The sequence below is a fragment of the Mauremys mutica genome, chromosome 11, assembly GCF_020497125.1.
Source record: "Mauremys mutica isolate MM-2020 ecotype Southern chromosome 11, ASM2049712v1, whole genome shotgun sequence".
Classification (NCBI taxonomy): Eukaryota; Metazoa; Chordata; order Testudines; family Geoemydidae; genus Mauremys; species Mauremys mutica.
In genome coordinates, this window is record NC_059082.1 from 32,576,986 (window position 1) to 32,600,536 (window position 23,551).

General features: G+C 37.0%; 1 protein-coding gene across 1 annotated transcript in view; it reads right to left on the bottom strand.

Moving 5' to 3' along the window:
- Positions 1-209: 209 nt before the first annotated feature.
- VPS13C (vacuolar protein sorting 13 homolog C) overlaps positions 210-23,551 on the bottom strand; it is a 194,789-nt gene continuing 171,447 nt past the window's right edge. The window contains exons 77-83 of the mRNA XM_044979645.1: positions 21,258-21,303; positions 19,618-19,741; positions 18,662-18,776; positions 7,962-8,053; positions 6,196-6,316; positions 4,895-4,984; positions 210-2,265 (exon numbers count right to left, since the gene is read on the bottom strand). Coding sequence (XP_044835580.1) covers positions 2,161-2,265; positions 4,895-4,984; positions 6,196-6,316; positions 7,962-8,053; positions 18,662-18,776; positions 19,618-19,741; positions 21,258-21,303 — 693 coding nt within the window. The 3' untranslated portion in view covers positions 210-2,160. The remainder of the gene's footprint in view (positions 2,266-4,894; positions 4,985-6,195; positions 6,317-7,961; positions 8,054-18,661; positions 18,777-19,617; positions 19,742-21,257; positions 21,304-23,551) is intronic.

Sequence of the window (23,551 nt, forward strand, 5' to 3'; positions counted from 1 at the left end):
TGAGCTCAGGAAAAGCAGTGCGGAAAACAATGAAACAGTGAGAACTCTTGTGCAGTCCGTAAGTTTACAATTTGAGTGTATGCGAGTACTCTTTATCCACCTGTACCCCCACCATAAGTATTTTAGGAATGTTTATAAATTTCACTTGGAAAATAAACCTCATTCATCATCTGAGATCATACCATGATTTTTGAGACTCAAACCATAAATAACTGCATATAAAGATTTTATTTTGTCCGTATTTTAAACATAGTAGTTGAAATGTACAGAATATACCAAACAACTCATTCTATCAATTCAAGGTACTGTTTTAACATTAGAATGAAACTACACATTCAGGACTTCTCTAGCCAACAGCTGTGCCTAAGACCTCACAGTTAAGGAATTAAGGTTTTTTCTTCCTACTGTACTGTGTGATCAAAACTACAAATGTACATAGCAACAGTAAACGAAGCACAGGTGCAAGTTTTCCCTAGATGCTTCATATTTGGCAGCACATTTTCATTATCTTTAATTTCTCTCCTTTGGTAAGGCACACAAAGTATACCACTTAATTAGCTATGGACCCAGGCCAGAACACTAGGATTCCATACCCCTGAAATCTGGGAAAGTTTACATTCTGGTACAGATTTGAAATTTGGGTCCTCCTCTATCTTTGATGATTGTTTCAGCGGAAATAAAGTTCAAATATTGACAGAGGAAGAATCTATTCAACACTGAGTTCATACTGGCACTCTTTAAGCTTGCATATAAAGAAAAATAAGGGCAGGTCAATAACTGGTCTTTTTCTCTAGTTGAGGTACGAAGTAAAAAATGCAAAAATTTACAAGTGGTGTTTTAGGACATATATTCTCTCATTTGAAAGCCAAAACATTTGACAGTGGTAGGTCTCGGTTTACCCATGACTCAACTGAACAGTTTGCTCTTAGAAGCCTGATTCAGAAAGCATGTGCCTAACTTTAAGCAGTGAGTTGTCTCAGTGAAGTCAATGAGACTATTCATGCACTTAAAGATTAGTTATATGCTTATGTATCTTGTTGAACTGGGGCCTAGAAGCAGTATTCAAGACAAGCAATAGTACACGCAGTAAGAATACTACTGTCAGCTGTTGATTATTTAACTTAAGTAAAAGGACAAATCTCAGGCAAATGTCAATTAGATACTGAAATATGGACAACAAATCAATGTTCAAGTTTTTGACCAACTGCACATATTCAGTTGTATAAAAATGAGTTGCATTTTCTTCACAGGGAAATCTTACCACTAACTATTTAAGTTTTCAACTACAGCCAATATTAATGTGCAGTCTATCACTAAATCCTTCCTATTATTAATACATATTAAGGTATTAAATGGCTTGTAATTTTAGGAGAACCTAAGCTGTCAATTTTTAAGAGCAATTTTATTTCTAATAATACACAAATTGGCTATTATTTCTAATAATATGCAAATTGGCTATTATTTCTAAAGTAACTGTCTCTACTGAGAAGTAATGATGTGTTTTATATATACCCATATTCTTTTTACATTATTCTAAAGTGCAATATTTTCTTGTACCACAGAATACAAATAGCCCTGTATTTCTTTCAAATATAGAAAGACCAACCCCACAAGAACATTTTTAAACATTAGAAATGTTTCCTAATGTAAAGGACATATTGTTAATAAGCTTCAATTAGATATATATGGATTTTAGTTTTCAAAAGTCAGAGTTATTATTTCTTGCTAATTCATTTGTAAACCATTACATTATAGTGCAAATTAGGTACAATTTCATGAAAGTAGCAGTCCAAGTCTGTGAAAAAGAATTGTTGGATATTTTTCTTAATATCAGAAAAAAAGAAAGAGGAAAATCAGTAGAAGTTTCTCTTTTCTAAAGGAAATTTTCAACGTATTGAATCTGTTTCCTGCAAAATAGTCAAAATACATATATATGTTGAAGGGGAATGTTAGAGTCCATCAGATGATGTTATGCAACAATTGCCAAAAAACTTCACTTTTAAAAATGAAAGGTGGTCTAGATAATATAGGAGCTATACCCTGCAGGAAGACCATCAGTGCATTTCATTTTTTTCTTGTACACTGTATACAAATTGCTTCTGGTAAATCTTCAGGAATAAGATCACATACCACTAGTTAAACCAAATCCAAACCCTGTTATTAGTAAGATGGTGACTGTGGTTTGATTAATTTCAGTGAAGCTTTCTTCACCAATTTTTGCTGCTGTCTTGCTGCTTGGGCTTCATCAACAACACGACAAATTCTCTGTAAAGCAATAATAAAGTTAATAAGGCCATGTTAGCTAGCTATCCCCATCAAAAAAAAGGTCGTAGCTTACTGAATTATGGCAATTTTTGAAACAGGTGTATTTTCTAAAATGTATTTTAGTTCTGCAAACAAAACACGGTGACTGATCAAAATGCTGGCACTCACTGTCTGAAAGCAATCAGCACTAGTGTAAAGGTGTGACCACTGGCCAAAACTTTTAGCTTGTGTTCTTAAAATTAGGAACCTAAGCCCTATTTAGCAAAACGCTTAAGCATGTGCCTAATCTTCAGCAAGTGAATAGTCCCAACTGAGGTCACTAGGAATATTCACATTCTTAAAATACATACATAACCCTTCAATGAGACACCTCACATGCTTAAATGGTTAGGCACACACTTAGGGCACTGATACAACAAGGTTCCTTAAGTAACTTCATTTTCACATGCGCTGAGCATGTAAAGTTTCCATTTAAATCAGTGCTCTGTAGCTTTGAAAGTCAGACCACTTAGACGCCTGTCTAAATGTATTCACCCAAGTTGGAAAGCTTTGGTCACCTATAAATTGGATGTATAGCCAACACCTCAGTAAGGTTAACATTTTAATGACTGCTCTAAGTATCAAATAGTATTCACAAAAATAGTAATACAGATTTTCTCAAAAACTATATAACAAAACAAGGATACCAAAGGAGACTATCATATTTAATGAAAAAAATAGAACAAGGAGCTTTTAAGCTAAGAGGATGCATTAATTTCCATTATCCTGGATTCAAACTGACATGCCTTTCTTTTTAGAAACAGTGTACTCATTTAGTATATGTAATATGTAGAGTGCAACTGGTTGTGTGTATGTTATTTCCCTTTCTATACCTCTCAACATCTCAATGCAAACTTTGAATGTAAATTAAGACCAACCACAAATATTTAGGTTCCCCAAAATTTGAAGACAACCTAAAACTTGTAATTAGGCAAGAGAATTTTTTTCAGCCTGTAAAATGGGTTGGAGAGGATAGCAAAAAGCCTCCGTTGTTGATCAGTGTGGGATTGAGGTGAAGGCCCTATGGACCAGTCTACAGAATACCCTATAGATTTTAAGTCAGCTTGAATACAGAAATAAGGTATAGTATCCAGCAGTAATGCAAGGAACCTGCAGGCCCAAGGCATAAGGAAGTCAGGCCTATAAGCCTTATCGAAATTAAGTTGATCAGCCGTTACGCTGAGTCATAAGATATATTATTTTGCTTGTTTTACAGTATATAGTTCTGCTGAGATCTTGCATAAAATGCTGACATGGAAACACAACAAATCTGTTCATATCGCTTTGGGGTATTTTAGGTTAGGAATACCAGCAGATGTACAACCACAAGACTGCCACAGTAACCAAATGATGTATATGCTAATAAGTTTGACATTATTAATTACTGTAGGATAAGGATACCCTCAACATTATTAAGGTGAGGAAGTTAGTTATGGGCAAAGGTGGCAGAACTCTCTTATGAATATTCAGGGTAGTCAGACCTTGTAATAGGCCCAACCACCATCTAAGCCTAAGAGATCTCAACCATTGGACTTGCTTGGCATGCTAGGGACAGGATAGGACCCTCGTGGACCATCACCTGTCTTCCCACTTCCAGAGCTGTGAGAGTATGCATATTTTATTTATATTTATATATATATGATGCTGGAAGTCAAATTAATATTGCACTACTGTTACTTTCTTGCTTGTGTAGGAACATTTGTGTTTTTACTAGTGTTAATAAAATTACTGAAAATTTTAAAAGCTTTTTGTGGATGGTGAGTGAGTTGCAGCGCTGTAAAGCCACCACCAGCGCTGCAACTCTCCAGGGTAGCCAAGCCCTAATTCTAATACTACTGTACCTGATTCTGGGACTAGAATCTGTCAAACCTCAGAAGTTTAGTTTATTAATTGGGGATTTTCAAATAATCAATATAGCCAATTAATTGAAGAGGTGACAACCCTAGGCAGAAGAGTCAATAGGTACGTGCATTGACCTCTTGCAATATGGAGAACGAGCGAGTGCTTACATCTGCCATTGTTATCTGAGTTCCTGAAGTGACCAAAACAAGAAGTAAAGGTAAGTTACCTAATACTTCTACCTAGCTGTGATAATGCAACAAAACAAGAAATTAAGTGAATTTTTGCTCAAAATCTGAGAAGTAGCTCTGGGCATGGAGAGAGGGTCCTTACATGCACACTTGCTTTGAGAAAGGAGGAAACTGACATAGTTGGGGCCACAGTCTTCTCTGAACCATACCTGCTACCATTCAGCACTTATAGAAGGCACTTTTGAGGCCTCCCCAGGCACTGTCTTGCCTTTCACAAGATTCCTAGTGTTCAGAAGCATATTACCTTAGGGGAAATTTACAAAGACTATCTGTCTCTTTTAGGATTGACATTGTACACAGAGGTATACATCTTAAAAAGATATACGTATCTGGGTCCAGCGCAGTGTTAAATGACCTCTGTACCAAATAACCAGTAGTCAGGGCAGGCCTGCTTTAATCCTTTCAAGCAGGCCCTCCCCTGTGGCTGAATTACAGTAGTTTTTGATTTTGCTAGAATGGCATGAGATGTAAAAAAAAAAAAAAAAAGAAGAAGCAGTTACCCTTGCAGTAGTTTCATCCTTCAATTGAATTTTCTTCAGACATTCATGAGCTGCATGGTCCTTTTTTTGGAACCTTAACAGCCCCTGATCCTGTTACAAAGAGAAATAAAAATAAATTTAAAAGCCTTGGGGAAAATATTCACAACCCAATATTGGGTTGCTTACATGTCATCTTTTAAGTTATATCTGCTTTTCTTTCTGTACAGATCCAGACCATATTGTAAATAAATGATTTTACACCACAATCATCCTAATTTATCAAAGTAGTTATGTTTACATATCTGAAAAAATAAATTTTAATAAGTATGGATAAGTATCATGCAACAAGACTGCTAGCTAAATCATCATTGGTGAAAAATTAAGAATACTAGTCCATTTCCTTAAATTGCAGGCCAAATCTTCGGATATAGGAGGACATAGTAAAATTAGCTCCACTCAGAGATGATGAAGTGCTAAATTATGCAAGAATGCAATTCAAGTAGAATGATGTTACAATCCAAGTTCTTGACAATCACGCTTTTTATATAAATAGGGCATTTTAAAGAGTATAACAAGGCACAAAAAATTTCATCAACATTACACACTGGCTGAATTATAGTAGTTTTTGATTTAGCTAGAAGCCTGGAAATGCAAAGATTCTGAAATTGGCTGACATACAGTAACAATACAAGAACACCTGGTAATATAAACAGCCTGATAAGGTCGCTTCTTCTAATCTAGGATTCCTAACTTTCCACTAAATTCTTGAATTTTCCAAGGAATTGGATGCATAATCTTCATTAGAAATTGATATATCAATATAGGTCTTAAGACCAAATGCTGAAAGCAGCAGAGGCTGTGCTACATGTAAAAAAAAATATTAAATCAAAATTTTCAGTATACCATTGCAGCAAAAAATTACACTTTTGGACTTGTTATAAAAATACAGGTTTGAACCTTATTAAAATATACTTTTTCTGTACCTGACACAAAATTATTAAAAAGTTTCAGTCATTTACAACTGTGCATGTCTGTTAAAGGCAGTAAAGTTGGAGAAGTTTCACAGAAAGCCTATGTATACCATCATGGGGTTGCAAATGTTAGTTGAGGGCATAATTTTGCCTGCAAAACCTTTATTAATGCAAGATGTAAGGTGGTGGTGGGGGGAAGAAATTCAATTTGACTTTCAGGGTGTTAGGAAAACACCACTCTCGCTGTAATCGCTGACACACAGAACTCCAAAATCCCATTTTGATACTTTTTAAATCTAAGTCACTTTTCAGAGTAGATCTGCACTCCAAAGGCATAAATATTTCTTTTACCTTCACAGTGATTTTTAGTACATTTGTTTCGACAGAAGGAGGATGTGTAAAATCTTCAAATAAATAATCCCAGTCTGTTACATGGCCTAGGATCTCCACGTCTTTTACACACATTAGCCTCCTATCCAAAAGACAAAAGCATTGTGAAATACTTAACCTCCTCCTAGAACCATGACTTTATCAGAAAAAAAAACAAGGTTAATTTTGACTTGTCCTTATGTTTATGACAGACCAGTGATACCCACCCCTTGGCTCTGGAGCTATGTTACTTGAGGGCTGTGGGTTTGGTGCTGGGACTACCTTGATAATTTGCATATCAGGAGAATTCAAAAATAGCGTATGTTTTAGACCAATCTGCATAAACAGAGAAAAAAAAAACCAAACAGCAACTAAAACCACCTTTTCATCAGGGTTGAAAATTCAGGGCTTATCTTCATTGCAACAGCTAGCTCAAGTTGCTCCACTCAAGAGCAAGCACACAGCGAAAAACACACTTGAGCTACATAGAGCTATTTGATGAGTTGCGCTAACTCAAGCTGTAGCTGCATCCCTGCTGCATTAGCAGCTGGAGTGTCAGGAGCACTCAAACTTCAACCCATATCCCCAGCAGGCCAGCTAGCTTGAGTTTAAACTTAATAACCCTAAGTTAAGTTAAATTGAGTTTAAACATTTAACTCTAGCTACAAAATGTGTGTGTGGGGACAGGAGTCAGCTTAGGACCTACATTTCAGTTATATGGTGAGCTCACGCTGCAGTGAAGACAAGCCTTAACTTGTTACCACTATCAGGACTTCAATAGTAATTTCAACAGGCTTTGTATATTGCATTGTGAATTTCAAGGTGGATGGGTTGTCAAAGTTAACTAAGAGGGATTTTCATGTGGGTCTTGTACTGGGTGAACCTACTCCATGTGATCAGTAAGATCAGAAACTAGTCACTCATTCTGTTTCTCATATGGGTAAGACCACATTTCCTGTGCTCTGCGCTTCTGTTTAAGCACTTTTAAAAACAATTAAATCCCTCAACTGTTTGTGTCTAAGATCGCTAGGCAGTGACCTAATAAGTGATGTTCTCATTGTTCCTAAGTAGCGATTGTTGTATTTCTTCTCCTGTTTGTACAAAAAAGTCACAGCTGCCTCAACTGGCACATTAATGTTGGCACAGTTGTTGGAACACTTAGGATAAAGTAGATGTATACAGCGAGTGAGTAATGTAATGTAAGAAACAAGGTTGAAATCTATTTCTCAAACAATTAGAGTTTGATTGTTACAACAATTTAGGAATTTTAGTTTCAGTATAACCTAGGCTACCTATTTGAATAAAAGACTTATTACTCAGGGGCAAAACAATCATTTGGGAAACCAAATCCAGGGTGCTAGAGTCCATTCATCTAATACATGAAAGAGATTAACTGCTCTTTGTGGATGTTCATTTGCATGCATTGTATGCCTCCTAGTCAAGTACAGTTGCATGAAAAATGCCACAAACCACAATGACATTGATTAAGATGTATTTCCAAGCAGGTACGTTAATATCAATAGAGATTTGGTTCCTTTTTTAAAAATTTATAGGAACAAAATAAAGGAAGTTTAAAATATCGGAAAATAGAAGACAGGAAAGTTCACAGAAGTTTAACATAACTTCTATAGGCCAAAGAATAATTGATTTTTATTTATCACACTAAGAAAGAGACAAAGCCCTGAAAATACGGAACACTTCTAAAAAGCAGTTTTTGAACAGACATTAGACTATGCTGATAGTAATACCTATTGGTAACAACAAGGTTTGTCTTCTTGCCTTCTGGAAGCACACAGTGGTATCGATAACTTTCTCCTTCCAGCTTTCTGATATGAGAGTTCTGAAAAAGGAAAATAAAGATTTAAACTGGGTTTCGTCTTAAGAAAAGAAGACTGAGAGGGGACCTGTTAACAGACTTGATCAATTGTTCTTCATGAGCACTTAAGATAGGATGAGACATAATGAGCTTAATCTACAGCAAGGGAGATTTAGGTTAGATATTAGGAAAATCTTTCCAACTATAAGGTAGTTAACTTGACTTCTTGAGGCCCCTTACAGGCCTAAATTTCTATGATTCTAGGAATATATTTTAAATACACCTCTACCTCGATATAATGCTGTCCTTGGAAGCCAAAAAAATCTTACCGCGTTATGGGTGAACCCATGTTATATTGAACTTGCTTTTATTTTAAAATGTTAGTAAGTGAAATGTTAGATACAAGTATTTATGGAACATATAGGCTGAAAAAGAAGCTTAAGGAAAATGCATATTAAATCCAACATCTCAGGTATGTTTCTGATACATTAGTAATAGGGAGCTGTCAGGGTTCCTTCCCCACTCTGAACTTTAGGGTACCGATGTGGGGACCCGCATGAAAGACCCCGTAAGCTGCCACCACAAAGGGGGTTCCAAATCTTAGGGGAGAGCCACTTGGAACTCTGCCTTCCCCCAAATATTTCCCAAGTGCCTAACCCCACCTTTCCTGGGAAGATTTGAGACTAATTCCTCCCCCACAAGTCCTTACATCCCTTTTCTTGGGTAGGCTTGAGAGTATACCCTCACCGAGTAGTCCTGGTGAACACAGATCCAAAACCCTTTGATTTTTCATTGTTTTAAGATCCATCAGGTTCTTAAAAGAAGGCTTGTATTAAAAGAAAAGGTAAAGTTTATCTCTGTAAAATCAGGATGGAAATAACTACAGATTCAAAGAGCCCAGAGGAACCCCCTCTAGCCTTAGGTTCAAAGTTACAGCAAAACAGGGATAAACCTCCCTCTAGCAAAGGAACATTTACAAGTTGAGAAAACAAAAATAAAACTCACACGCCTTGCTTGCCTGTTACTTACAAATCTGAAATATGAGTGACTTGTGCAAAAAGATCTGGAGAACATGGATTGATGTCCAGTCTCTCTCAGTCCCAAGAGCGAATGCCACCGAAAAAAAAAAAGCAAAAACAAAAGCTCCCCCCCCCAAGATTTGAAATTAACTTGTCCCCTTATTGGTCCTTGGGTCAGGTGTTAGCCAGGTTACCTGAGCTTCTTAACCCTTTACAGGTAAAACGATGTTGGTGCCTCTGACTAGGAGGGATTTTATAGAATTATATACAGGAGGGTTGTTACCCTTCCCTTTATAGTTATGACAGGAGCTGAGTCTTCAAGTAAAAGTAAAGTTAAAAAATTTGTTTTCATTTCCAGCAAATTTTTATTGGACTTTATTCTGTTAAACCAAGTTCTTAGAATTAGCAACATTTTTATCTGCTGTTTAAGTGAAACATGACAATTCAAGAATGTAAATACTGTCTGGGAGCTGTCTGTAGACTGGTTTGTATTAATGTACACTTCAAATATGTAGCATTTGAGAGATTCACTCACTAATATCCAACCTTTATCTTTGTGATACATCACATAAAAATGCCAGGTACTCACATTTCACAAACACCAACATACAAGCAATCCCCTCCATGCATTTACATACACAGAAGCTATGATAATGATAATACTGAGGCTATGAGACTGATGAGGATATGACAACACATCTGTGGTCTCTGGAGAGAGCAAACAGACCAAATGACAGTAAGTTATGGAGGTAAAATGGTGAAACAAAAAATGTATTTCAAGAAATGAAATCATATTGAACACACAATTTTAACTCCACAATCATATGCAGACAAACTTACACACATTAGAGAACTTGCTTCTTGCCTTATGTGGTAAACAATGATTTAAAATCCAAGTCCTTCCCTTGAATTAACTTGTTTCTTGTTTACAGTCTGTACGTTGTGGGGAAACACACACAAGGTTGCTCAACTGTAAGGCAGCTTATTAAGGGCAAGGGAGGTGATTTGCTAGGGTTAAAAAGGAATGTTGAGATGGCAGCCTAGGATGTGGGCTGTAGACTGCTTTATGCTCATGTACACTTAAAATATGTAGCGTTTGGGAGATTGTCACTAATATTCAATTTAGACCATATCCATTACAAATGTAGTACACCATGAGGCGTGAATCCTGCATCATTTATTTTATGATTTATATGATTTATCATACTTGGATGGGTTTGGATTAAGTTTTGGCAATAGCAACTGTAACAAAAACAACATCTCTACTTTCTAAGTTCACAAAACCAACTTCACACTTTATTGCTAAGCACAAGAGATTTCAATACACAACAGTATTTGACATATATTTTCGAATAAATGTTTAATAAGATTTCAGCTCAATATTGTCAAGGCACTGTTAAACATTACTATAGTTATGCATCTGTATTTAGCCATCTCGAATGGAAGAAATTTTACATTACTGTCTGAAGTCTTTGTAGAAATAATATTTTTAATTAATAAAATGAGCAAGATAAAGCAAATCAGTGCATGCCAGTTTTTTCTAAATTAACTCAACTCCCTACTCTGCCTGTTAGAATGCAGCATGCACAGTCATCATGTGTGAAACTGATGCAACTATGTGGGGTAATGAAAGGAGTAATGAAAACTATACATCCTTTGCTTAGAGGGATGCAAAATGGACTTGCCTTGGATAAGAATTCAGCTAGTGCCTATAACTGGATGCCTAGAAGTCCTTCTGCTATCAAGATAATCCAAACCTTACTTAAGTTATACAACTGATTAACATGAATACTTTTAGCTCCTCATTGCTACCAATGTTACTTAATTTTCTTTGGGTCAAGTTCCAATACCCTTACTTATGCCAAGCATTAGCATATTTTGTCAGTTGTCCCACTTAAGTCAGTAGGCTACTCATGAACCTGAATGACATTCAATGGAAGAAAGGGTGAATGAATTTTGGTCCATTTTTCTTTAGTTATCCCCCTTTTAAAGCTAAATTTTCAATTCCGTATACATCTTAAACAAATACTATATTAATGTATATCTATCAAGAACAATAAAAGTTAAACTTAACTTTGCTTCTTTCTTTCTATATTCTACTGTGTAGGCTACAATTGCTGTTTAGCTCAAGTAAAATACATGGAAAGGTCTCAGAGTGATCATGGTTCACATCAATACCAAGTCCATTAAAACAGGTTTCAACACTTATTTAGGTTTGCACTTCATTTTCACATATTTAAAATCTCTTTCCAAGTAACTTAAACATATTATACATTGCAATATACATAATCTTTCAACTCAGTTAAAATGAATTAAAATTCCAATATTTAAAGTTATATGGACTCTGTGCACCTTTGGAGTGGGTTTCAATAACAAGACACCAATAAATCTTTTAAAATCCAATATCCATTTCCTTCAGTCACCACAAATCATTACAACCAAGTTTCTAATCTATTGTAGGTTCATGTTATGACACACTTTCAAACCAGACTTCCGATATTCTAAAATATGCAATGCCAAATCAAAGAAATGAGAAAGCAGGAGCTTTCAACTATTGATCCAGGAAAATTCTTCACATCCCTCCAAGTTGGAGAATGAAGCCAATGTATGAATTCTAAAATATATAACCTTCAACCTATCTAATGGACTTCCTATACATCTGAAGCATCATCATTTTACTACTTCAAATAAATGGAGCAAAAAAACATTTTGCCAGATTCATTCCAAATCCTAAAGTTAGATGTGCATATTCAACGGCTGATTGTGAAAGACAGCACATCTCAAACTGGAAATGGAAACCTGCTCCTACATTTGGCTATAAAATAAGTTGATCTATTTTGCTTCTTTGGCTGAAAATTAAAGTCCTTTTTGAAGAAACTCAAACAGCTTTAGGAATTTCAGTCTGAGACTTCAATTTCCTTCTTAAACAAGCTTAAAATGCTGAAAAGGGCTCAGCCTTAAATAAAAACTTCAACTTACACTTTTATGTGCAGTAGGCTAGCTGGTTATCTTGCTGCTATTTTACTAGCTTAGCTGTCTTTAGAAAAAATAAAGCCAGTTAAAGATACAGACATGACAAGTATATTTAAAAATAAAACCACCATCTATAAATTCAAGTCAATGCCATTTCCTGTTTCTTTTAACTATTTTGATTACACTGCTATTAATAAATCAACAAACAAACCAACAAATGTAGCTGGAAAGTCTGAGAATGCAGTATTTCAGTCTCAAGAGCTCCTACACTTTTCTAGTGGGACATCTTTTGGGGGGAGAGGGACAGAGGGGAGGTCTTGGATACCTTACCTCCATATCCAATTTACTGCTCTTTCAATAACCATTTATGGACAGTCATTTTCAACTCTCTTACAACACAAGACTGAATAGGTCCAAGTTTAGCTTTTAAATTAGAAAGTAGGTTAAGTGTGTCTACATGAAACTTTGGAACTTCTCTGTCCCCAGTGATAATCGCATAATCCTTGACTTCAGCCTGTCATACTGAAATACCCAGTTAACTCTTAGGATAATTGCAGTAATAAACACTTGACCAGCTCTACTTGGCATCTTGTTCTAAATGTGAAAGTTTATTTTCAAGCAAATTATATTTACTGTTATTTTAAAAGGCAACCATTTTTCAGTTTGTCAATATTTTTCAGTCATGTTTTTGATAGAACAATTACAAGACAGACATTTGTACTTAAAAAGGGTTTTGATAAACAAGCAGTTTCTAGAACCTCTGATAATGTTTTTGATAAAGTGAATTAAAAGATACAAAGAAAAAAAAAAAGACTTTTTTGCAAGATCTACTACCAAAGGGAATTGGGGAATAACTGTCACTAGATGCATTTAGGGCTGAACTGGACATGAACTAAAATCACTCCAGCTAATACAGAAGAACAATCATAGAATCATAGAACTGGAAGTGACCTCGAGAAGTCATCTAGTCCAGTCCCCTGCACTCAAGGCAGGATTAAGTATTATCTAGACCATCCGACAGGTGTTTGTCCAACCTGCTCTTAAAAATCCCCAACGATGGACGTTCCACAACCTCCCTAGGCAATTTATTCCAGTGCTTAACCACTCTGACATGACAGTTAGGAAGTTTTTCCTAATGTCCAACCTAAAACACTCTTGTTGCAATTTAAGCCCATAGCTTCTTGTCCTATCCTCAGAGGTTAAGAAGAACAAGTTTTCTCCCTCCTCCTTGCAACAACTTTTTATGTACTTGAAAACTTATGTCCCCTCTCAGTCTTCTCTTCTCCAGAATAAACAAACCCAATTTTTTCAATCTTCCCTCAGAGGTCATGTTTTCTAGACCTTTCATCATTTTTGTTGCTCTTCTCTGGACTTTCTCCAATTTGTCCACATCTTTCCTGAAATGTGGCGCCCAGAACTGGACACAATACTCCAGTTGAGGCCTAATCAGTGCAGAATAGAGCAGAAGAATTACTTCTCATGTCTTGTTTACAATACTCCTGCTAATACAACCCAGAATGTTGTTTGCTTTTTTTGCAATAGCGTTACACTGTTGACTCATATTTAGCTTGTGATCCATTATGATCCCCAGATCCCTTTCCACAGTACTCCTTCCTAGGCAGTCATTTCCCATTTTGTATGTGTGCAGCTGATTGTTCCTTCCTAAGTGGAGTACATTGCATTAGTCCTTATTGAATTTCATTCTATTTATTTTAGACCATTTCTCCAGTTTGTCCATATCATGTTGTACACGCTCCAGTAGAGGTCACCATCCCATGCAAATAATTTCACATTCCTATAATTGCATAAAGTGTTAACTATTTATTAAGTATGAAAAGTTAGCTGACTTTATCAAGAGGTTCTCTACCTTCTTTGTAAAGCACCATTATAAGCCCTTACACAAATAAAACAGATAAAGCCACTACCCTCCCTACATATGGATTAGACTGAAAGTGACTTCTGTGTGCAGTTGCAGAAGTTGTGGGGAACAGAGTAAAACAACTCCTTACTAGCATCATGATGCAGCAGTCAGTCACAACTGCAGTTTTTACATTCTGGGCTATAGCGGGCCAAGACAACTAATGGCACATGCTATCCCAAGACTTGTTGGTGAGTAAATGAGTCTATTCCAACCTTCTGCACTGACTGACCCAGAGCTGGTCAGCTATGGACACTCTAGTGTAGGGTGTTCCAGAGGTTATAATCCAAGAGGCATTGTTACTTCCTCACAGGCAAAGTTCTTCTGGGATGCCAGTCTGCAGCACCCAATTCAATCAAGTGCCTTTCATGCATAATCTAGCTTTAAGACAGAACAAACCAACACCACCTGGTAGTTTCAAAGAGTAAGGCATTCGTCCTCAAGGTTCCAAGCCTTTGTCTTAATTATTTTAGAAACTTATATTTAATGTTAGAGGGGCATCCTAAATTTTATAGGCCTTGTTGAAGACTGCATTTTAAAGCAGGGACTTTAAGCAGGAGATGGTGGACTTGGTAAGGAAGTGAGTTCCAGATACAGGGGAAAAGAAATGGTAATAAGTGGGGAAAAAATAATTAGTAGCTAGGCATTCACATTAGGAAGAGTGAAGGAGGTGAAGAAGGTAGCAGATACACAGGAGTGGAGTGGTGAGAGGGAGAAGGTCCAATCAAGTGACAATGAGAAGGCTAAATTTGTTGCAGTAGGCAAATGAATCCTAGTGATGGGATCTGAGAAAAGGTATCCACATGGTCCAGAGAGCAGTCTAGGTTTTCACTGGAGAACTTTAGCTGAATTACTAAAGATGAGGTGAGTCAGTGTTTCAGACATGATATGTTCAAGATGAGAACAAGGATTTCAGAAGCAGGAAGAAAACAGCCTGGAAATGCGGTCATGGTAAAGTGGCAGCAGGACTTCATGGCAGCATAAATGACCAGTGGCAGAGAGGAAGAAAGTTGAACATATCAGTGGTGCAAGACTGAGTATTGGAAGTTACCAAATGCAACAGAGCGAAAGGAACAAAGACTGAGACAAGTTTACACTACAGTAACTCATTTACAACTAAAAATAGTCGTTTTCTTAGGCTTATACTCTTGCCAATTTAGAAGGAAAAAAACCCCCAAAAACCCCCAAGAGAATTACATTTAAATTATTCCTGGTGGAATTCTGCACCAAAAAAATAAAAATGTTGTACACAATATTGTAAACATTTGAAAATTCTGCATATCTTATTTGTTAAAATACCACAATATAAATCACATCAGTTTCAATTATTTTGGTAATTTATTTCAAAATACCTGTCAGCAAGTTTGTCTGTAACAATACAGAAAACAAAAAAGATTCAAGAAATGTTTTTTGGCAAACAGATTCCTTACCTGGCATATTAATACAGAACTTTGAGTAATAATTCAATTAAACTACAAGACAGAAACCTATTTCCTGTACCCCTCAGAAGCAGTGCAAAGGCTTGGAGGAGTGGGGGGTAACAGAGGAGCTGAGGGACAGATAAGTAATTCCTGGGCAGGAGCCTGGGAGTGAACCTGAAGGTTTGTTGGGTCTGCTCCAGTCCCTGTGTGTCCTGCACTCCCCTTCCCACCCACCTCCATGTGTCCCTGCACCCCCACTCAGTCACTCCTCCTCCCTCATCCTCATGTGTCCTTGCATCCCCCCATGCCATCCCCATTTGTTCCTGGACCCCCACTCCCATTCAGCCTGACTCAATGTTGTCACCCCACTAGCTTTTGTGCCCCCACCCAGTCTGTTCCCCCCACTAGCTCATCTGAATGCCTGTCTATGTAACCATCACCCCCCAGCAGCCCTGTCTGCCCCATGCTGTCCATCCCTCCCATATCCCTTGTCTCCCCACTTGGCCCCATGACAGGATACTATGATGGGGCAGTGGCTGACCCCTCCCTCCCTGCAGCTGGCTGCCCACTCTGACACCACAGCAGTCCCTGGTGGGCAAAAGGTGTAATTGCAGCACCTCCCCAACATAATCTGTTTTCTGCGGGGCCAGGGGAATCTGAGGGGAGACATGAATTCTGCACATGCGCAGTGGTGCAGAATCCCGCTGTAAGGTTCTGACAAATTTAGTTCAAGAAATTTCAAAATTAGGACTCAGATTGAGTTATTATGCAGTGTTTTGACAAGTGCAAACTTTTTATGAGAAAAGGGTGATTCATTTTAAAGGCTAAGACTCCTTTACTAAATGTCCTATTTTCCTCGAAGGCTCCCTCTGTATTTGTTTGATCATTAAAACAGATAATGTGTGCTATGCTACACCACCATCCTAATTTCTGTAATCTCAAATGTACAGGTATAGCAACAGCATTGGGGTGGGGTGGGGTGGAGAGAGCTGTTTCACAGCAACCTTAGCATTTCCAGGCTTTCGACAGCAAGAAAATTCAATATGGAAAACTAGGTACAGGAATATTTATTTTTAATAATATTATCAAACTCTAATCCACAAAAATTAGGTTAAACATACAAAACTTAGAGGCTACGTATATGTATAGCAGCCAATTTCCAACGTTAATTGTGCGACTTCTTTCCTTTTCATGTACCAAAAGCATTTTCCCCACATAATAGACCAGGAAGTCTAACATTGCTTAAAAACACTTTTCAGTGCAATAGAGTGACAAGCACAAACCTAGAACTAATATTTCTATTTTTATTTAATATGGTATGACAAACGGATGAATTTAAAAAAAAATTGCTTTTGCACTAAGTTTCAGACAGTGTTGCTTTACAAAAGATTGCAACTATTTAATATTAAGAATTTTTGAGAGGGAAACTGAAAAAAAATTCATGCTAGTGCACAGAGATGCACTCAAGCACCACAACAACTCCTAAAAAGAAGTGTTGAGTACCGATCACAATCTTATTAATAATGTTTAAGACAAATGTTTAAAGCCAGTAAAAAAATTTGTCAACAGCGTATATGCATAAAACAGACCAGACATTTTGTTGCTAGTAAGATTAATTATTGGATTCCCTAATATGAAATGTCACACATCAAGGAGAGACTTGTGGCTTCACTCACTTAAAAATAGTTGGCATTTACATACTAGGGATTACAGTTTTAAACTATGTGTAAATATATGTATATGCATCGCATAAAATGGAATACAAAAGGTTTATTTGGGGCAAAGGGCAGAGTCAACCAAGCCTTCTGTTCCTTGATTGGAAGAACAGATATAGAAGATTACTCACTTTTCAGTATAAACATGGAGTCATGTGGCTAGTCAGAAGTGTCAAGGGCAGACCTATAGCAGCTTACTTAAACCATGAATAGAAGCATTTTAGCTGATATATTTTCAAATTTTATATAATTGACTTATGAAATTGCAAAAGCATTTTCATAGACAGGAGCAAATTTTTTATTCATTTTTAGTAGCCATGCTTACTTTCTTTTCTTGGCATTTTAAAGCAAGATCACTATATAAATACCCTCCAGAGAATGCTGACTAGTCAATGAGCATTTTATCATCTACTCTACCATGAATATTTCTTTAGTGACCACTTTATTAAACACTTGCCATTCAGAGCTCAGAAGTAAGGCCCAACATCATTAAAAAAATAGGCAAGAGGAAATGATTTCATGTTAGTGTGCACTACCTTCCTGTGTTACCCTTTGGACCGGAGCAGGTAAATTATTTTGTTCTTACTATGAACTGGATAATTTAAAGTGCCATTCAACTGCTACATAGAGGTTCTAATAGAAGCCAATGAACATTTTGAGTTTTTTATGGAATCATGCCCTTAATCTAAATTCTGAAAGGCCCATGAAGGAAATCATGAAAAAGTATGGAAAATGTTTACTCCACTACTCCAGTTCTTGCTGCGTATGCAAGGGGAGAGAGAGAGAGAGAGAGAGAGGGGACAACGTTAGAAACCCATGCAGAGGGATCCTAAACGACAGTTGATATCTACAGGAAATAAATGCAATCATCAATAATTAAGATGCAAGTTTCAGTCTTAACTTAGAAGTAAACATTTTATATCAGTTCTTTTGTTCCAGTATTTATTTATTTTTTTATCATAACTAATACTTCAACTAAATTATATTTGAAATCTCAGCCAGCATGTTCTTAAAGTGCTTTTTCTGTTTCCTGTCTTGTTGCATTTACTCAAAATTAACTGGATTAAAATTCCCCAGTATATGAGAAATAGCATTCATTGTCAATATAGCACCAATGTCTAACACCGTGCAGGTGGGCAACCAGACGAGACCATCATGTGTGTTGTGTAGCTTTTGGCACACCACCATTAAAAATAGAGATTTAAACCTGGGAAACATAAGTAACAGGATTAACCTCCTAAATATTGTCCCACAATAGACTATCCCACAAATGCTAAAATATCTTCACTCCCCTTTTTTAAGAAAGGGTCATAGTGAAATATTTAACACAAAATGAGGAGATGAGCAATTGGTAAAACAGAACATTGAAAGGCTGGGCAGTAATCTGATTTACTTTGCATAGCACATATGTTAGTTCTTCATTGTGACTAAAGCGTGCATTGGAGGGTAATAGATAGGCATATTTTATAAACTGAAATAAATATCCAGGTCCCCTCTCCAAAGTAGCATTTTTATAATAAACTGCATTAAGCTCCTCAATGGTTAGAAAATTTAGGCTGTACCTAAGTTAACAATGCAACTCCTACCTGAAATAAATCATAACCCTCAGCTTCACCCCTGTCATATGGCCGGATAATGCCATCTTCATGAATGAGACGTGGAGGACGGAGACTAGATACCTCTTCAGTTGATTCTGCCACCCTGTCAAAGACCAACAATTTCAATGTGTTCAGAACTATTACAGGCTTCAGTCTGCACCAAAATTGTTTTTGTTAGTTGCATTTCTTTTATTTCTTTTACTAGTTTAGTCAGCACAGAAGTTATTTAGAATTCATCCCCTCAACCCTTGAGAGATCTTGCTCATACTTGCTAGCTAGCCATGAATTATACAAATACTTTGTGTCTCATGGCAATCTGTAACATTGTCACCCTGGATCAGCCAGACAATTATGAAACTACATGCCTATGGGAGAAGTTTCTTCCCAACTCTAAATAATTATAGACTCTTCTATAGCTTGCAGAAAGTTTTTCAGTTGCACTTTCAAAAGCGCATAAATGATTTAGGATTACAAGTATCCCTGACAGTCATTGCAGTGGTCTAGGTTCTACAGCAAGGTAAAGTGAGAGATGTCTGTGAGCATTCAGGAGCTGAAAAACAACATTTTTAATTACTAAGTGTTCTGTGTTTTTATTTAGTTTTTACATTTTTGTATGGACTTTCAGTTGGTACACCATAATATAGGACTTTCATTTTATTATTCATGTTTGCACGGATCTGATTTATAACCTCCATATGACACTGTAGTATATTAAGTTATACTGTAATAGCATCGGTCTCAGGTGGTTGTAGCACTCTTCCTTCACCTGGCACCTAACAGAACATCACCATGGTGCACTCTCAGTCCTCCTGATGCATCTTGTACTTTAATCACATCAAATGGCAAGCAAACATATGTTACCACTGTATCTCTAATCACACATTCCACGTACTTGAGAACATTTGGTAAACAGACAATCACTAACTCCCACCCCATCATTTTACCTCTGAATTCCCTGGAAGGTACTGCTTGCCATATCTATGATGCCACCTGTCGGGCGGGCCACAACACCTACAAGCCCTTTTCCAACTCCTTTGAAGAATCCAGCTGCACCTTCCTTTTTAGCCCCTTCAGAAAAGGGAATACAGTATTAGTTACATACCCTGGCAGAAGATCCAAATTCTGAAGTTAATCCACCTCCTGCTTTATGAAGACTTAACTTTAATTAGAACAATTCTATAGATGAAACATTCCAAAATATCTGGTTACATGCAGTTCAGCTCGGAAAAAATACTACATATTAATGACACCTTTTGCTGTACGGAACCTTCCCAGTCTGTTTTTGGTGATACAGCTGTTCACCTTAAATCTCATTAGCCCTTCAGAACCAACACAGCTAAGAGAGGGTGAATGGGACTCTTCTTTCTATCAGAATTGTTTACTAAAAAAAGTTACAACGATCAGAGCCAGTTACACCAGTGCACTTCCATTAAAGACAATGAGGTTCCTCCACAGGTCTGATTAAGAGCAAAATGTGAAGACTATGGATTTACGCAGATGCAACTAAGGTCAGAATTTAGCTTCCCAAACCATTCGCACTGGTGATGATGCACAAGTAGAAAGAACCAAACTACTGTGTGTAGTTTTTTTAGACCATTTTTACAGAATCACTGCTCAGAAGTGAAGAACAATTCAGTTGATTTATTAGCAACCTGCAAAAATCAGGTGAAACTTAGTGCCATTAACTGACATATTTAGATGGCTCTTCTGTCAACATTTAAGGAACTAGGATTGTATATCTGTGAGAGTGTCCTGATTCCTTATCTAAATGCCAGATTTTAAAAGAATCAATTACACCTATTTTTAATCTCTTTTACTCTTTTTCCCATGCATCATATTGATAGAGTGAAACAGGCTTAAAACAAAAAAATTATCTGTCAGGTTTAAGCACGAGCCAGTTAAGCTTCACAATGGAAAAAAAAAAAAAAAAAGCAGAAACAGACCAAGTGGTTAAAACAGATGTTATGTTTAGTGTGGCTCCCACTCTAATTATTCTTTACCCTGTCACTTAAATACCACCACAGATACTACCCATGCTATTATTCAACATCTAATTGTACACACACACGCACGCACATGCCACCTATGGGGTGAAATACCTTAATGCATAAAGGTCTATTTCTCTACTACTTTGCTGGTAGAGATAGTTACTCAAGTCCTAGCTTTATACAGTTAATTTGCTGATACAGAGGAAACTCTACTGAAAGTATCCAATAGCAAAAATATCTTAAACTAATATGCCTGCTGTAAATGACAGTTCAGAGAAAATTTCATTTTAAACTTATTCATATGCAGCTGCACATGATATTATGCAAACTAGTCTGTCAAAGTCTGCATGCGAATTTGCACAAGAACCTTTAGTAACAACTGTAAAAATATATGAAAACTTTAATTTTTTACAAATGACATGATTTTATTTTAAAAATGTTACTTTTGTTCAGAAACACAAAAATAATAAGCTCAGATCTAAATAAGTACTATCATGTTTAAGTCAATATTTCTCAACAGAAAGTAAGTTATAAGTAGTACAATGTGTTAGCCTTCTGGAAAATGGGCTTTAGGTTTACTAATAATTTTTGCCTACCTTCTACAGGTTTAGTGATTATTCCAGTCACACCACCAACAATACCCTGAAAGAAAAATGATAGTTTAAATGAAGTCAGCACTTGAAAGCCAGAAATGCTGAAGCGTGATTCAGCCACTAGATGTCTCTCCTGCTGTTTTTCAAAATTAACATTTAGGCAAAGCGACAAATGGGATTTTTCCTAAGGTTTATTTTTGTTTATTATGAATTCCTGTTGACACAATCATGAAAGAAAACATCTATGGAATAATTAGAAGGCTCAGGGAACTAGTAAACTGGACACAGAGACCATCCCTGCCAGATACCACGCTAGAATCTTGACTGGTAGTGCAAAACAACAGCTAAGTTACTATTCCATGGCTGTTCTGTAGCCTATGTCACAGGATGTGACCCACAGACCACTGGAGCCAACTGGCAGAGGGCATATACAGCGGTTTACAGAGATCCCCTATGTAATCATTCACCAAAGAGTGGGGGCATGTGAGGTCTCTACCAAGAGCCAGTAGCTTACTGGACATCATAATAATTGCAAAATGTATGTACAATGATAGTTAAGGAGTTACGTGTCTTTACTGAAAACTATGTTCTTAAGGTAAATAAGTTAACACAGGTCACCAGAGGTGATAAACAGGATCTATTCAGGCAGAAGGGAGTAAACACTTATCTCTCTGGCTGGTCATCGTGTACTGAGTGCCTTCAAATGGAAGTCTATTTGCAATAATGAGCCTGATGCTAATGAAGAGCTTGTAGAGTGAATGAGGAAGGAACACACAGGAAAAACAACTAGCAGGGGATCCTGCTTATAAATAAAGTATGGATTGTTGGGAGATAACTTGGGGTGGAGAGAGACAACCTTAACTGAGGAGACAAGCTAAGCATAGCTTGTTTCATGAAAAAGGGATAACAGCTTACCTGGCTGAGAAACATATGTGAACAATATTATAAGACACAACAATAACTAGTTAACTAAGCCTAGGTTCTAGAATTCATGTTATAATGGCTTCTTGAGAGAGAGAGAGAGAGAGAGAGAGTGCTGCAAGTCAGGATGTAAATTTACAGCATACTAGCCTCCCAAGCCATGCAGCCTCTGCTACCACATATTAGAAGTTCTCTAAGCCAGAGTGCACTTGGGAACTTCTAGCACACTTTGCTACCATGAACTAATAGTTCTCCACATCAGACTCCACATGGCCAGTTAGTATGCAGCAGGTCTGTGCACTGTAGAGTCGTGTCCTGGCTTGCCACTAAGGCTTTGTCTACACTACAAGGGAAATTTGATCTAAGCTACACAATTTGAGTTATGTGACTAGCATAATTCAAATCGACGTAGCTTAGATCTACTTACTGTGGGGTAACAGTGACACTACACAATGTCGACGGAAGATGCTCTCCCATCGACTCCCCTTTCTCTTCTCGATCTGGTGGAGTACAGAAGTCGACGGTCTGCGGAGTGATCTGCGGTTGATTTTAGCGGGTCTTCCCTAGACCTGCTAAAATTGACCGCCAATGTATCGACTGCCGCTCATCGATCCACCAGTAAATGTAGACAAGCCCGAGTATCCATCTAGGTATGTCCTGATTGAACATGTATTGCAACAATACTTTCACTAATCTTAAGTGAGTGCTTTCAGAAATATCCAAAGTGCAGTAAAGCCTTTTGGGAAAGAAGGTCACTAATATACTGAATAGTTTTATAAAGTAAACAAAAGTTGTCAATGAACGGATTAGGCAGTATCCCAACCACAGCAGTACTAAAAAGATTAATGCTTAAGATTGGCAGTACAGTACAAGAATGGCAAACAGGCTTTTATGAATTTGTCAGTAAACAAGATTGAAAAAACATTTCACTCAATATACGCGACTGAGCAAGGATGGGAGCGTAAAATGTTTTTTTCTTTTGAATATCAATTATTAGCAGTTCCTAATGTGCTTAATTTGCATTTCATGTAGCAAATAATTCTAGCATAAAGATGATAGGTATGAATCAAAACCCACATTAAAAACAGACATTGGATGTAAACATGGCCTTTCATCTCCTAGGAAGAATTCCTCACTTGAGATTAAATGGATCAGATTGGCACTTAGCGTTCATTCCAGAGAAACCTCATGTACATCCATGTCAGAGAAACCTTGTGTAGGTAACGTCGTGGGGCCCCTTTACTGCATCTTATAGTTGTTTCTGTCACAGACAATAAAAGGTGGACACAGCCTTCTTCAATTGTTCACCTGAAGAGTGAATTCTTCCAAAACTGAATATAACTAGTAACTTATTTACATATGTAGTAATAGGTGGA